Genomic DNA, 15,670 nt, shown 5'->3' on the forward strand with positions numbered 1-15,670 from the left:
CCATGCTAGAAGGTAAATATTATTGCCCCCATTTTATTTTTTATTTTTTTAGGTTTTTTTTTTTGCAAGGCAAATAGGGTTAAGTGGCTTGCCCAAGGCCACACAGCTAGGTAACTATTAAGTGTCTGAGACCGGATTTGAACCCAGGTACTCCTGACTCCAAGGCTGGTGCTTTATCCACTACACCACCTAGCTGCCCCTATTGCCCCCATTTTAGAGATAAGACTAGACTCAAAGACACTTTCATCATCAAAAGAAAAAAGATCAGTTCAAATAACTGGGCATGCAACTAACAAACTTTGAGAAACAATACATTAAAATACCTCAACTAAAGAGAAAAACAAATTCTCTAAAGACCAAAGAAAGGAACAAAACTGAAAAAAAATATTGAAGGGATTACTGCCCTACTCTTGTGTTTCATCTTTACCTCAAACCCAGCATTTGTCCTGGATTCCTGAATTTCAACCTAACTAGAATTCACTATAAGTAGCCTGCAATCTGATCCACCACACTACTTACTGATCATTTTCATGCTATCCCACCAAGCCTATACCCCCAACCTCACATTAATTACCCTAATATAGTTTGGACAGTAGTTTTCAAATCAGTACCACCTAAAACAGTCTTCCCCCTGGATATTACTCCCCTTATAAGTATTGCACAGACCTATTAGGGCAAGAACGTTTTTGGTTGCTTTTATTTTTATATTTAGCCTTTAGTACAGTGCTATTGGAAGCACATAAACAAAGCTTTCTATTTCATTAAAAATAGAAAAAAAATTAGTTAACATGTGTTCTAGTTCATGTTAGGGGATGGAGGAGGGCCTGAAGATAAATTGACAATATAAAAAATGAAATAACTCACAAAAGAAGTAGACAAAATAAAATTATGAGAAACTAGTTTACCTAATTATAGAAGTTAAATGGAATATTCTTTATAAAAACCCTGAAATTATTAAGAATAAGAAAAAGTTCATTTAAATAACCTCATCTCACAAAAAGCAATTGAACAAGTCATGAAGGGACAAACTTTTAAAAATTTTTGAAGAGTGAAGTGTGCATAATGAGAACTATTTGAACAGTGACTACAACACTGTAAAGCAAAACATTTTGGAAATTATACTAATATTGAATGATGCCTCCTTCTTCCAAGTGGAAAGGTGATAGACTAAGACAAAGAATGAAACATAAAGGATAGATATGATCAAGCAAATACAGATGTTTTCTGTGGAAAAAATTTTTTCTTTTGTTCATTTGGTGGTTTACATTTTTGCAGATATAAACCAATTTCCTTTGAATTCTCAAATTTGCTAAAACACAAATGTAGCAAATCATCTTTGATAATTTTTAAAATTTCCTCTGTTGGGAATTCACTTCATTATTTATTTTGATTTTTGAACAACTAAGTTAATATTTATCTATTATGGTGGACCTTGAAAATATATAGTATTTATCAGTTCTATAAGTTTCTCAAATTTCTTTATTTCTCTAATTTATACCATTTCTTTGTACTTGTTTTGGGATTGCTAATTTATTTTCTAAGCTTTTGTAGTTACATACTTAGTTCATTGTTCTTTTTCTATTTTTTAATATGAATTTTCAGATATATACACATATATAGTTTTCTAAACAAATGTTTCAGCTGGGTCTCTAAGTTTGGATATACTGTTTCATTGTTATTACTATATTTAATATAATTTGTTTCTATGATTTGTTCTTTGATTCAAATTTTAAGATATTTTTCTTAACCTTCACTTAGGTTTATATCTCTTGCTCATATATCCTTTATGCTTTATAATCTTATTATCTGTGGTCCTTAAGAGATGCTTTTTCTATTAAACCTTCCTTTAAACATTTAGAATTCCTTCATGTCCCAGATATTATCAATGGATATAAAATTACCATGGGATGCTGAGAAATATCTTTTTAATATTTCCATTCAGAAATCCAGTTTATCAATTCATTCAGTTTTTTCGATAGTCTCTCAACAGTGTTTTATTATTGTTACAACAATGACATACCCTCAAAATGGCAAAAATGATAACAAAGGAAAATAATAATTGCTGAAGGTACTCTGTGAAGACAAGTTGTCTACCCCTCTAGCCCCCCTATTTGTACTTGTAAATGTACTCCTCAATATCCTTTTGCAATCTCTTCAGCCTTTCTTTGAAGAAAAAATCCACTCAGCCACTATGCCATTTGACATATGTGTACATATATATACACACACACACACACATACACATGCTACCAACTCTCCCAGCATGGGTCCATAAATTTATCTAATTATTTAAACTTTAAGCTATTAGCTTTTTTTTTAAGCTTCTCTTTATTTCTTCCAAAACTTTCTTCAAGCCTGAAGAAGTATACTTGCTTAGTTCTCATAACTTGTGATTTGTCGGATGCTTACGTTCATTTCTACTCATAACATTTATGAACACAAACATCTCATCAGACCTAGTCTTTTATCTTTCTAGACTCAAGTCAACCTTTTTTAAATTTGCCCAAAAGAAATTCTTTGGAAGTCAACGCTATCCCATTCCCTAGAACTGGTTTGAATTTTTCTCTAGTATTACTTATTTTAAAAGATGTTGAATAAGACACAGGATGTCAGCAAAATTCTTTGGGTTAAAATTAGCCATGACATTTGAACCCTTTGGCTGTTGGGTATTTAGCCCCCACTCATCACGGCGGCACCTGTCCCCTCAGCTCTCAAGCAATACCACTACATCCCAGACAAACAAGTCACACACCAGGGTGGGCAAAAGAGGATAAAGGACTGAAAGAAGTAGGTCAAGTACATCCACAAGTCTGGATTATCTCCTAAACTCAAACAGCCTCTTTTCCAAGACATGAAGTCAGTCTTTCGAAGCAATGAGTAGAGGAAGAAAACAAGCACGAGCTTTCAAACCTCAAACCCAGATTCAGAAACCCAAAGCTCAAAGTCACCTTGGGAGCTTTTCTAGGACACTCTTCTAAGCCCTACCGAGGCGAAATGATCCCAGAGGGAAGGTCTGAGGCTCTTTTAACCTCCCTCTACCTCAGTTTCCTCGTTTGTCTTGATCGGAGGATCGTAACACTGGAGCTGGAATCTTTCTCGGAAGCAAGCCATCTAGTGCAACATCCTCTTTACTTTAGAGGGGAATGGGCGAAGGGAGAAGCCAGTCCAAGTCCCAGCCGGGTGGCGTCCCGGGGCGGGTGGCATCTGAACGTGGGGCGCGCTTCCCGGCTCTACCCGCCGCTGCCCTTGCGGCCCCTTCCAGTGCTCAAGCTGCGGACTGCGCCAAGCCCTCGCTCCCCCAACCTTTCCGGACCCTCCGGGTCTTATTTTGTGCTCACCTGGCTCTGGAAAGCATCGGCCCGGCGAGCCCTCTCCGAAAGCGGGGCCCGAAGACCGTTGAGATCTCGGGGAAGGAGCCCGGGGGGGTCACACAAGATGGAGAGGAGGGAATTAAAGGGGAAAGCCAAGCTCAGCAGGCCAGGCCCCGGGTTCCCACCCACCTCCCGCGGCCAAGTCCATGCGCACCAACCGTCGGGCGCTGCCCGCTGCCTCCCTGCCCTACCGGCGCTGAGAGCTGACGGGCAGGTGCGGCCGCTGCCGTGGCTCCGGCCTCGCCCGGGTGCCCTCTCCCGCCGGCTCCTCCAGCGCCGCGCGCACAACCGCTCCGGCCCGGCGACCCCGCGAGAGGCAGTGCGCGGAGGAAGCGCCGGCACTCCGTCACCGCCAGCCAGTCGGCGCACGCACGCACGCACGCACGCAGGCACGCACGCCGCCTCCGCGGCGCTCTCCTTTTTACGTACCCGCGTCTCTGTGCGCCTGCGCGGGGGCGGCGTGAGGCCGTAGGGGGACGGCCCCCCGCCCCGGGATCTGGGCCTTCTGCTCGTAAAACGTAGCGGTACTCACTTCTCGCTCAATGGGATCACGTGGCCGCGCGCACGCGCGAGCGGGTCGTGACTAGGAGATTCGGCCCCGCATAAACGTATTAACGAGGGGTGGAAGTTTGTTTTAATTTGCTTCTGACTAGTCTGGGGGGAACTTGGCGCTCTCTTAATCCACCTGCTCGACCTTTTAGGGGATCTGTGGAAATTCCTTGACCAGCACTGCCCCTCACTCCTTCCAGACCCTTCCTCACCCCCCTCCAAGTTTGCGGACGTGTAAAAACTGGCACACTTGAGCAGCTAAGTCTAAAAAAGCGCGAACCCACGCCTCAGTTTCTCTTCTTCTCCCCGCGAGAAAAGCGGGATGTTAAGCTCCGCCCCTTCCCCAGCCTTTCCTCCATTGCGCATGTCACATGACGTACTTTCCTCCCCCTCCCCCTCCCAGCAACCGGCTAAGCGGCTGCTGTGCCTGAAGGCGGAGAAAGGCGAGCGGCCCCCGGGACGGGAACGGAGGCGAGCACACGCCATCCGCGGCGGCGGGGCTGTCCTGTGGCGGCGGCGGCTCGGTAGGCCTCTCGGGCTGAGGCGGAGGGGGTCAGGGCGCCGGGCCGGCAGCTCCCAGGGCGCCGAGAGGCCGCCGTGTGGCCTAGTCGTAGGCCCGCGGACCTCGGCCTTCCTTAACAAAGAGTCGGGCCGAGCCTTCTCGGGAGAGCCCCGAGGGCCCCGTCGGCGGAGCGGCCCGAGGGCCCGGGCCGAGCCCGGGAGCGGGGAGGGAGCGGGCCCGCTGAGCCCGGCGGGCGCGGCCTCCCGGGGTGGAGGCGAGGGGCAGCCTCGGAGGACGGCGGGGACCCGCCCGCGGCCCGGGCACCGGTCGCCCCCGCTGCTGCCGGCCTTCCTGGCGGGGCAGATGTATTGTCATTCCCTTTAAAAAGCACAACCAAAGCAAGTTCTAGAAATGCCCCGCCGGCTTGTAGCACCGCTCGGGCACGTCCGCGTGAGTAAGGACTGCGGCTGCTGATGCATAGAATTGCGTTGTACCCCGGCGTGGACACACGGGTGACCCGAGCGCGGTGTCAGTGCTGGGAGGAGAGCGCAGCTCTCTGTAGCTCAATTTTACTGCCTACTGGATGCAGATATTCCTGTGGCCCAAGTTTTTCAGGCTTACACCCCCGAGGTGTCAAACCGGATGAAAGTATATTCGAGAATTAAGAATTTAACCAAATAAATAAAAATGCGATAAAATCTAGCTTTTTCAGAGTCACCTATACGGGCTACAAGGAGCCATATACATGAATCTCCATTTCTCTTTGCGTTTTAATTCTAACGGAGAGAAAAAAAAGGAATAGGTTTGTACTAAAAAGCAATGGAAAGTGTTGAAGTTACTGTTAATTCATCATCTGATGGCACCAAAGTGGTGCAGTGGGGACAGGGCTGGCCCTGCGATCAGTTAGATCTGACTTGAGATCTAGCCTCTAACATCTATCTGCTTGCTGTTGTGACCTTGGGCAAATTAGGCAAATTTGTCTGCCTCGATTTTCTCCTCTACCTAGTCTGCCTCTTTCAGGGTTATGGTGAGGATAAAATTGAGATATTTGTAAAGTACTTTGAAATCTTAAAGCTTTATGCTGACATTACCTGTTATTATTTTATAGAAATAATATAAGAACTGAAGAAAGATTAACTTGAGTGAAAGATGTTTATAATGTTGCTTATTAGATTAGGTGATATAGTTATAAAAAGAACTAAGCAAGTTAAGTATCCTGAGTATTGTGGAACTTAAAACATTTTTAATAATTTGTTGACTAAAGGCAATAGTTAAAACTATAGGCTAATCGAGGCACCAAATTAAGTGATTGCTTTGTACAAAATACTATGCTAGCCCAAAGGAAACATAAGGATAAATGAGAGGTATATACTCTTTATTCCAGCCCCCCCATCCTAGCACAAACGATTTAGCTTTGGTTACTCTGATCTCCCCATTATTTACACTTATACACACCCTAAGCCTAGGTTTGTCTCCCTTCCCTTGCTTTTGTTACAATCTCTTGCCAGCAGTCCTTTCCCGACCATCTTTTCTGCCTTTCAAAGCTTTTCCCTGTGGCAGCTAGATGGCACAGTGGATAGAATACCACCCCGGAGTCTGAAGGACCCGAGTTCAAAAGTGAATTCAGATATTTAATACTTACTTAACTTTGTGACCTTGGGCAAGTCATTTAGCCCTTTGACTTGCAAAAAACAAGCAAAAAAAAGATTTCCCCTGTTGCATCTCTGGTCTTCTATGAAGACCAATAATTCTACTCAACTCAGTGTAATCAATTCTCAATTACATGGATTTTGATTACTTTTTTTAATTAAAGATTTTATTTGAGTTTTACAATTTTTCCCAAGTTTTACTTCCCACCCATGGAAAGCCATCTGTCAGTCTTTACTTTGTATCTATGTTATACATTGATCCAAATTGAGTGTGATGAGAGAGAAATCATATCCTTAAGAAACAAAAAGTCTTAAAGATAACAAGATCAAACAATAAGATATCTGGTTTTTTTCCCCTAAATTAAAGGGAATAGTCCTTGAACTTTGTTCAAACTCCACAGCTCTTTATCTGCATACACATTGTATTCTCTATTGCAGACAGCCCAAAATTGTCCCTGATTGTTGCACTGAAGGAATGAGCAAGTCAATCTAGGTTGATCTTTGCCCCCATGTTGTTGTTAGGGTGTACTGTGTTCTGCCCATCTCACTCAACATCAGTTCATGCAAATCCCTCCAGGCTTCCCTGAATTCCTTTCCCTCCTGTAAACCATTTGATTTCTTTTTTTGTTTGTTTGTTTGTTTTTTAGGTTTTTGCAAGGCAAATGGGGTTAAGTGGCTTGCCCAAGGCCACACAGCTAGGTAATTATTAAGTGTCTGAGGATGGATTTGAACCCAGGTACTCCTGACTCCAAGGCTGGTGCTTTATCCACTACGCCACCTAGCCGTCCCAAACTATTTGATTTCTAATAGTTCTTTGTATGTTTCTTCTAAATGCTTCTTATGCTTAAGCCTAGTCTCTGCACCTAAGCTCTTCTGGCTCATCCTTAACTTCAACAGAACTGGGTACAAAAAAGAAGATATTTGTTGGAGTAGTGTGCTCAAAAGCAAACTAGATAATTCTTTAGCAGGGAAAGAAATCTCAGTCTTATTTTTATATTTGTTTTGTCTGAATTAGTTTTTAAAGTAAGATATATTCTTCTTAGTTAAAGCCATTACATTTTAAGTGTGTTTAGGGCAGCTAGGTGGCACATAGAGCACAGAACCTGAGTTCAAATGCGGCCTCGGACAATAATTACCTAGCTGTGTGGCCCTGGGCAAGCCACTTAACCTTACCATTTGCCTTGCAAAAAAACCTAAAAAGGAAAGTGTGTTCAAATTAAATTCACAGTTTTAAATAAGGGACCTCTGTCAACATTTTCATGATATACACTTAGAAACAAGATGTAAAATTATTTTTCCTGAGCTAATATAATACTACCTTCCCACAATGAAAGTGTCAACAGAATCTTGATTATGAATTTATAATTATGTTCTGTGGTGAGTAGGTATATTTTAGTGGTATAGAAAGCCATTTGACTTCCATTCCCATAATGAAGCTAAGTGGTTATTTTTACCTCTTCTCTCATCTGTCTGGGAAGGCTTCAGGAGGAGGAAGTAAGATTTCTAGATCTGTCAGATGTGAGATAGCCTTCTGGGTAAGGAGAAAGTTCCTAGTCTTTGGAACAACCGGGACAAAGACTTAAGAGGTATAAAAATGTAAAAGAGGGCTGCCAAGAGAAAGGAACTTTGAACAATTCTATAAACAGTAGAAAATTTTGATTATCCATGACAGATGCCCAATAGCCTACCTTCCATTTGTTTTTCCCTCACTAGCCAACCAATATACTTATTTAGAGAAGGCAAATTAATTTTGATGATAGCTTAAACAAACATTCTTTAAAAAGCGAGTTTGATTTTTAAGGCAATAACTCTTTTCAGAGTTAGTTAGCAATTATTTTTAGATTATCCATTGTTTACTATGGGTACCAGATAAATAAGTCTCTATTAGCATAAATGCTTAAGAGCTGGCTGAAAATACAAAAAGACATATAAATGCTTCCCACTCAAGCAGGACAGCTTTGAAAGTTACATGTTGAAAGTTGCTTGATTATATGTGTGTATATGTATGTATGTATTTTTAAAAACAAGCTATATACAACAAATCCACAACTTCGTATTACAGTTCTTTTTGTTTAAGTATTTGGAAATACCCATTTTATTTAGTGTTCATTAAATTTAGAATAAAAACAAATTTTAAAACATAGTAAGACAAGTTGTATTAGGGAGAAGTTATTATTGCTGTATTTTGAATAACACTTAACTTTATCCAGACAGGCTTCAAATAGGTTTTAATGGGATTTTAAAGAATAGTCAGACAGATGATCATATGATCATAGTATGATAGAAGAATAGTATGGGGATGACCTTCATGTCTAGAAGCAGGAAATGGATGAGCAGAGTAATGATTTGATTAACCTGTCAATAGTAGGCAAGGGAATATTAGTTAGTGAATGCTATTAAATAAACCAGCTTGTGAAGGGCTCATTAGTTTTAAACTACTTTTTGTCTTTAGCTTTGGAGGTGGAGGGGATAGGTGAAGGAGATTCTCCTTGAAGATTAATGAAGTTTAAAACTATTTGCTTCAATGCCACTTTGATAGTGGATGTCAGAATTAAAATTTTAAAAAGACTATTCTAAACTGCTGTCCTGTTTAGAGGTCTCTCAGAGGACTACGCTGTCCTACATACTAAATAGTTTGCTGCTGGAATTGTTTAGAAATTTCAAATTGAATGGCAATATTTGTCTTGCACTTTATTTTCTTGGACTTGATTCACTTATATAGGTATGAGTTTATTCGTTTTGTCAATTATATTATAAATATCTAAATCCCTTCTGTCTCCCTTCCCCCCCAATACTTGCTGATTTCATTGGCTCTTTAGTCTCTCTGAGAGAGCTAGAAGAAAAGGTCAGGTTAAACTGTAGGCTAGTTATTTTTTTCTGTTTCTCACTCTTTTAAATAGCAACTTGACAAGTCATTAAAAAATATCCATCACTAATTATTTTTCATCAATTCTTATTATATAACATTGATAAATGAAACTGTGGTATGCTTTTTGGAGATTCCTAAAGCAAGTAAAAAATGTATGTATAAGTACTCTCTGCATTGATCTGTAAATTAACAAACACTTATTAAGTGTTTACTGTAATCTAGACCCTGTGCTAGATGCTCTCAGTCTGAGAGCTTTACATTTTCTCCCCCCCCCCCCCCCCCCCCCCCCCATCATCTGTTGACTTTTGGAAGTCTTTTGCTAGCTTTGCTACCAACTCTGAATAACTTTGGAGTCATTCACTTTGGGTTTCAATTTTCTTATTGTAGTATAAATGCATCTCTTTTCCTATTTGGGTTGTGATTCTTTGCAAAAGAATGGCAATATTTCTGAGAGTATTTTAATGCAAACAAGTCTCGGTTATCAAGCTGTATCTAGTTGAACTCTTATTTGGTAAGAACAAAACAAAAAACTAGGCATGATTAAGTGAATGACTTAGTGTTTTTTGTGCAGCTGGTGGGTTAGCTTTCCAGGCAAATCCTGTCAAATGTGTGAAGCAAATGAGGACATTTACTAAATATCTATAAAGAACCATAAATAACATTTCCTTGTTTTTTTAGGTTTTTGCAAGGCAAATGGGGTTAAGTGGCTTGCCCAAGGCCACACAGCTAGGTAATTATTAAGTGACTGAGACCGGATTTGAACCCAGGTACTCCTGACTCCAGGGCCCGTGCTTCATCCACTGCGCCACCTAGCCGCCCCAACATTTCCTTTCATGTTGCTTTTTTTAATCAAGAAAATAGTAAATGCTTTAAATGTAAATATATAAATGTATATTTAGCATCAGTCTTGGGAGACTTACTCAGGGAATTGAAGTCTGACATCTTCAAAAATGTGATAGATATAAATAGGAAGAAAAAATAATGTGATAGGTAACAATACTAATTTGTTCTTTTTAATTTTGTATGTTGAGGGACCTACAGGATATTTTTATTCTCCAATTTAGAAGTAATTTGACATTTTAACCTCCATTGATAGAAGAGAGGTTAGAGATGGTTTAATGGTTAGTGTTTTGTGTTCTGAATAAATTGGAACCTAGCTGAGAGATTAACAGATTAGGGGTAGTATGGCTGACTCTGTTGATAAAATTTGCATGCTAGTGAGCAGTCTTTTTATAAATGTACTTGACTTAGACATTGGGTATTTCAAATGTATGATTTTTGTCATTGGTATTCAGTTTATTAGCAGACAGAAAACCTTGATGATTATGATAGCATTTTAAGGTTTGCAGTATACTTAACAATTATGACCTTAATTGATCCTTATACCAACCCTGCTATTATCGCCACTTTGTAGCTGAAGAAACTGAGGAAGACTCTTTAAGTGACTTTCTCATGTGTCTAACTTTCAATAGATATCTTAGTCTGGATTTGAATGAAGATATAACTGATCACAGGTCTAGTGCTTTTTTTACTGAAACATTCTTACTTACCTGAGAAGTCCTGTCAGTGGGCTTCTTGTAATCCTTTTCTTCTGTCTTCTCCTAATCCATGACATAAATAAGAGCTTCAGTGAAAGCAAATACTTTTTGATTAAATTAGTAGTCATGATTATAATTTCTCCCTTTGCCTCTCTGATAATGACCTGCCTTATATCATTTTCATGACATTTAAGGGTTTGTTAATAGAATATGTATAATTTAAAGTTGAGTGAGATTAGAATGAACTCTTCTAAATATCTGTTTTTGTTCAGATTTTTTTTTTTTACCAGTTTTGGCCTTAGAAAATAAGTATGGTGGCATAGTGGATAAAGCACAGTCCTTGGAGTCAGGAGTACCTGGGTTCAAATCTGGTCTCATAGCTGTGTGGCCTTGGGCAAGCCACTTAACCCCATTTGCCTTGCAAAAAAAAAACCCTAAAAAATGAAAAAGAAAATAAGTATGACAATATATAAAGAATTCAGAATTAAATTTTAGTTTGAAGTAATTGATATATTATGAATTGGATAAAATGTCCCTCTGTTCTTTAGAGGTCCAGCTCAAATGTATTATTAAGACTTTAGGGGGTGGCTAGGTGGCGTAGTGGATGAAGCACCGGCCTTGGAGTCAGGAGTACCTGGGTTCAAATCCGGTCTCAGACACTTAATAATTACCTAACTGTGTGGTCTTGGGCAAGCCGCTTAACCCCATTTGCCTTGCAAAAACCTAAAAAAAAAAGACTTTAGCACTGTATTTATATAAATTTAAACTCATTTACATACTCCACCCTTGCTAAGTACCTTTGGGAATAGTGTTTTTCACAACTCTATGCCTTAATAGCAGTGATCTCTTAAAGAGGTACATGCAAAAACCTATCCCAGTATTAGAGTACTGAAAATAAATGTTGGAACTTGTATTTATCTTCTTTCTCAAAAAGAAATTATGTATTACCCATTTAATATATGCATTGTCACTGGAACCCTCTTAGTTCCTATGTCAATACATTCACATCATTGACATTTCTTGAGGAAGGGTGGGAATTCACAAAATGGAAGATATTGAAAATGGTAACCTCACTCATTCCTTCATTCTTAGGACATCACAAACTATTGCTGGTTATGTGTGCCCAGTGAAAATAAGAGCGGATTCTTATCAAATTTAGCCAGTAATTTAGGTACAGAACTGGAATTTAAAAAGTTATCTAGGAAAGAGAAGATATAATATAAGGTAGTGGGGAGGTATGGACCAAGGGAATTGTAATCAGCAACAACAGTGGAAAAATATGGAAGTAACTTTGGTGATGGACTCATAAAGAATGTGATCCACCTAAGACAGAGCTGATGGTATCAGAAACAGACTGAAACACATATTTTTTCCTCTTTCTTTTACTTTATTTCTCATGAGGGTCTATATTTAGGGGGGAAGTGGTATTGTGTTTACTCTTAAGCAAGAATATTTTAGTAATGTATAAAAAAAGACTTGCACAAAAATAAAAAATTTAATAGGAGAAAAAAAATTTTTTGAAGGTTATCTAATCCAACTCTTCTGAATTACAAATATGCTTCAGTCTCTACCTTCAGTTCCTTATTCCTCTATCTGGAGGTGGATAGCATGTACTTTTGGAATTGTAATGGGTCATTATATTGATGGATGTAAATAAGTCTTTCAAAGTGGATTTATTTTGATAATATTGGTGTTATTGTACAAATACCAGCCCGCCTGGTTTTGTTCACTCTGTTTGATTTCACTTGAATTCTACTTAGGTATAGTTTGACATGCTTTAGAGGAATATTTTATTTACATATTATCCAGCTTTGTGGGATGAAAATATACATGTAAATAAATTATGTATAATATCTTTGAAAAAGTAGAGAGATTAGGAAGGATAGATAATATCTCCTTAGGAAGTTATATAAAAGTGATAGAAAATATTACTGAGGGATAGAGAGGCATTTGAATTGAAGGGAAAAGTGTTGTACCTCCTTCCTGAGCTAGCCTACAAGCCACTTTCAGTTTTCGAGATATGAAAAGAGTTTTGAATTAGATTTAATATCCACATGAGGCAGGGAACAAAGGAACAGGTCAGTTTAAAAAACTCCCACAAAATAAGGATATTTAAATTGTAATTTGCATTCATGTTAATAGGTTGCATTTAAAACTTATGTTTTCAGTTTGTTTCATAAGAGGATAATGTGAAAGGATGCCTTTTAACCTAACAGGAAAAAAAATTTTTACAAAGATTTTATTTATTTTGAGTTTTATAAGTTTTATAATTTTTCTACCGTTCTTGCCCCACCCCCAGAAGGCATTCTGTTAGTCTTTATATTGTTTCCATGGTACATTGATCTCAATTGAATGTGATGACAGAGAAATCATATCCTTAAGGAAGAAAAATAAAGTGTGAGATAGTAAAATTACATTATACAATACCGATTTTTTTTTTTGAAAAAAAAATTTAAGAAAGGCAAAACGAGAAAAAACTGTAGATGCAAATTCCAAAGTAAAGGTCAACCAAAATACTTGTCTCATTTAAAGGTTATAAAGTAAACTTAAAACAATATTTTGCAACTTCTCACCCTCTTTGGGGATGTGTGTGTCCCACTTTATTTTTAGGAAAATGGTATAGTTGAGGCTGGCCTAACATAAATCTGAAGAAGGTTATACAGACTAAAAGATAATGACATCTTCAAGAACTGAAGAGTGGATTTTACAAAAGGTGGATGAAAGTCAGGACATTTATTGTGAATTTTGTAGGTCTCTATAATTAACTTAGTGTGCTATGATCCTGACAGGTAAATCATCTACATCATGAATTGGAATAAAGGTGGCCCTGGCACCAAGAGGGGATTTGGGTTTGGTGGATTTGCCATTGCTGCTGGAAAAAAAGAAGAACCGAAGCTCCCACAACAGTCCCATAGTGCCTTTGGGGCAACCAGCTCTTCAGCAGGATTTGGAAAGTCAGCTCCACCACAGCTTCCTTCTTTCTATAAAATTGGATCTAAGCGAGCAAATTTTGATGAAGAAAATGCGTAAGTTTTTTGCTTTGTTGTAAGTAATTTTGCATACGTTGTATGTACCCCTTCATCTTTTTTCTTAGCTTGATCTGTTTCCAAAGCGAAGTTTTGGCCTTTTAAAAAATAATAAAAATAAGTTTTAGATTTTTTCTTCTTTGACAGGGAGTTATAGATTATAAGAATTATAATAACTATTTATTAATTGTTGTTTACCATTTTTTACTAACATGACATTTATTGATAGTGTATAAATTTTATTACAAACAGAAATCATTTCTAGTACTGGTACAAACAAATTTAATTTTCCTTCGTAACCTAACTCATCTATTTTTTAAGAAACCAAATTCGTAATTTGAGAGGTGAGGAGAAAAATCCTTGCCCATAATTGTTCAGCAGTGCATATGACTAATGATTTTTGCTGTGTTTGAATTCTATTTTTCATAGATCATAACCCATATTATTTTATGCTAGAGAAATGAAGCATTCTCATGCTACAGGGATTTCTAATTTTGGTATTGTAATACTAGTCTCAAAAAGTATCAATCTCAAAAAATTTTCTGTCAGAATATATTTTAATTCACTTCAATTAAAAAAACATATACCTTAACATTGTTAGAAAGGTAGTAATGTCTATTACAAAATTAGTGCCTTTGAAAAGATTGGCAGTTGTTCTCTACAGTTGTTTTCTGTGTTAAGATATATTGTATCATGTAGACAGGAAATAATGATTAAGAATGTAGAAAAGTGAATTCTGTTAGCAAAATTAACCCAACAACATATCATAAAGTTATGTGGATATTTTTTGTTACAGTTTTCTAAATTTTAATGAATACATGTGACATTAAATGGTTATTTGCTAATATTTTTAAGATATACATGCATATTAATGTACATATGTATTACTCTGAATCTACTTAAATACATTTCTCAAGTGCTAAGACAATGTTGTACAAAATTTATCAAAATCTTATTGGGGTGAAGGGATTCTTCTTGATATTTTACACCTAAAATTTATTTAATTAAAATAGTGTGATGAATGATGATGGATTAGACTTTCTGTTATTGGAGGTTTTCAGCAGATTCTCTCTAAGGATATCTATGGGAGTAAATTCCTTCTCTTATAAAAATACTACTGAAGTTTTTAATGTTTACCAAAGAAATTGAATGGGTTTTTAAGGTTTTACCAAAAGTTCTATCTTTTGTACAGCTTACAGTTGATTTCTGTATAAGAATAAAGTGCTACATGTACCGTACTCAAGACTGGTCCCTATAGCTTCAGTAAACCTGAACATTAGTTTAGAAAGAAAACTCATTCCAAAGTGGTGTGAAAATCATGAAGTCCTATATAGTAGGGATGTTTATTTAATTGAAAACACTGGATTTGAGTAGGTAGGCTCAGATGGGCAGATCAGTTTGCTGTTCACTTGAGTGTACATTTATAGGTTGTATCTGATTGCATTGAACTCACGAGAATAGGAATTTTGTACTTTGGATATTGCTTGAAATATCTAGATCTTCAGGTGAACCTTGGAAATACTTGTTAGGGTACAATGAACATTTCTGAATTACACAGATCTAATGGGATGAAATACTTGTTTTCAAAAGTCAGTAAAACACAATTCCACTGTACAAGAATGTTTGGAATTTATTGTAATATGGTATATGACTTAGGGAGCTGGGGTGGGGAAATAGGTAAAGATTTTCAAAAATAGATATTGCCAATGGTTATTTTATTAATTGCTTTTAATTTTAAGTTATTTTGAAGATGAGGAAGAAGATTCTAGCAATGTCGATTTGCCTTATATTCCGGCTGAAAATTCACCTACCCGCCAGCAGTTCCATTCCAAGTCAGCAGACTCTGACAGTGATGATGATCCCCTGGAAGCATTCATGGCTGAAGTAGAGGCAAGGCTCTTCAAATATCTGTCATTATAATATGCTGTTATTGGATATAGAACAATAATTGTGTTTACTGGCCACTGATTAGGAGCATCTTGCTCAAAGATCTTATAGATTCTTGGGTACCTTGTATATATTTTTTTTGATTATGCTGATTATGATAAGGGAACTGAAATCCCTTCAGTAAAGTAACTTGAATAGTTAACTATAAAATAGAAATGAATATTATCTTAACCATACAACTCAGGGAAAATCACATTGTTAAAATGATTCTGTTTGGAA

At 37.9% G+C, this 15,670-nt stretch overlaps 2 protein-coding genes across 8 annotated transcripts in view; one reads left to right on the plus strand and one right to left on the minus strand.

Annotated features, from left to right (window-relative positions):
* CCDC47 (coiled-coil domain containing 47) overlaps positions 1–3,696 on the minus strand; it is a 37,285-nt gene extending 33,589 nt beyond the window's left edge. For 2 of the 6 annotated variants that reach the window (XM_074224444.1, XM_074224446.1), the window contains exon 1: positions 3,563–3,695. The gene's annotated coding sequence lies outside the window, so the exon portion shown is untranslated. The other 4 variants (XM_074224447.1, XM_074224445.1, XM_074224449.1 and 1 more) reach the window with 3 other exon arrangements.
* Positions 3,697–4,302: 606 nt separating this feature from the next.
* DDX42 (DEAD-box helicase 42) overlaps positions 4,303–15,670 on the plus strand; it is a 43,795-nt gene continuing 32,427 nt past the window's right edge. For both annotated transcript variants that reach the window (XM_074224464.1, XM_074224463.1), the window contains exons 1-3: positions 4,303–4,444; positions 13,268–13,504; positions 15,244–15,394. In XM_074224464.1, the coding sequence (XP_074080565.1) occupies positions 13,284–13,504; positions 15,244–15,394 (372 nt within the window). In that variant the 5' untranslated portion in view covers positions 4,303–4,444; positions 13,268–13,283. The remainder of the gene's footprint in view (positions 4,445–13,267; positions 13,505–15,243; positions 15,395–15,670) is intronic.

This window comes from Macrotis lagotis, chromosome 2 (genome assembly GCF_037893015.1).
Source record: "Macrotis lagotis isolate mMagLag1 chromosome 2, bilby.v1.9.chrom.fasta, whole genome shotgun sequence".
NCBI lineage: Eukaryota > Metazoa > Chordata > Mammalia > Peramelemorphia > Peramelidae > Macrotis > Macrotis lagotis.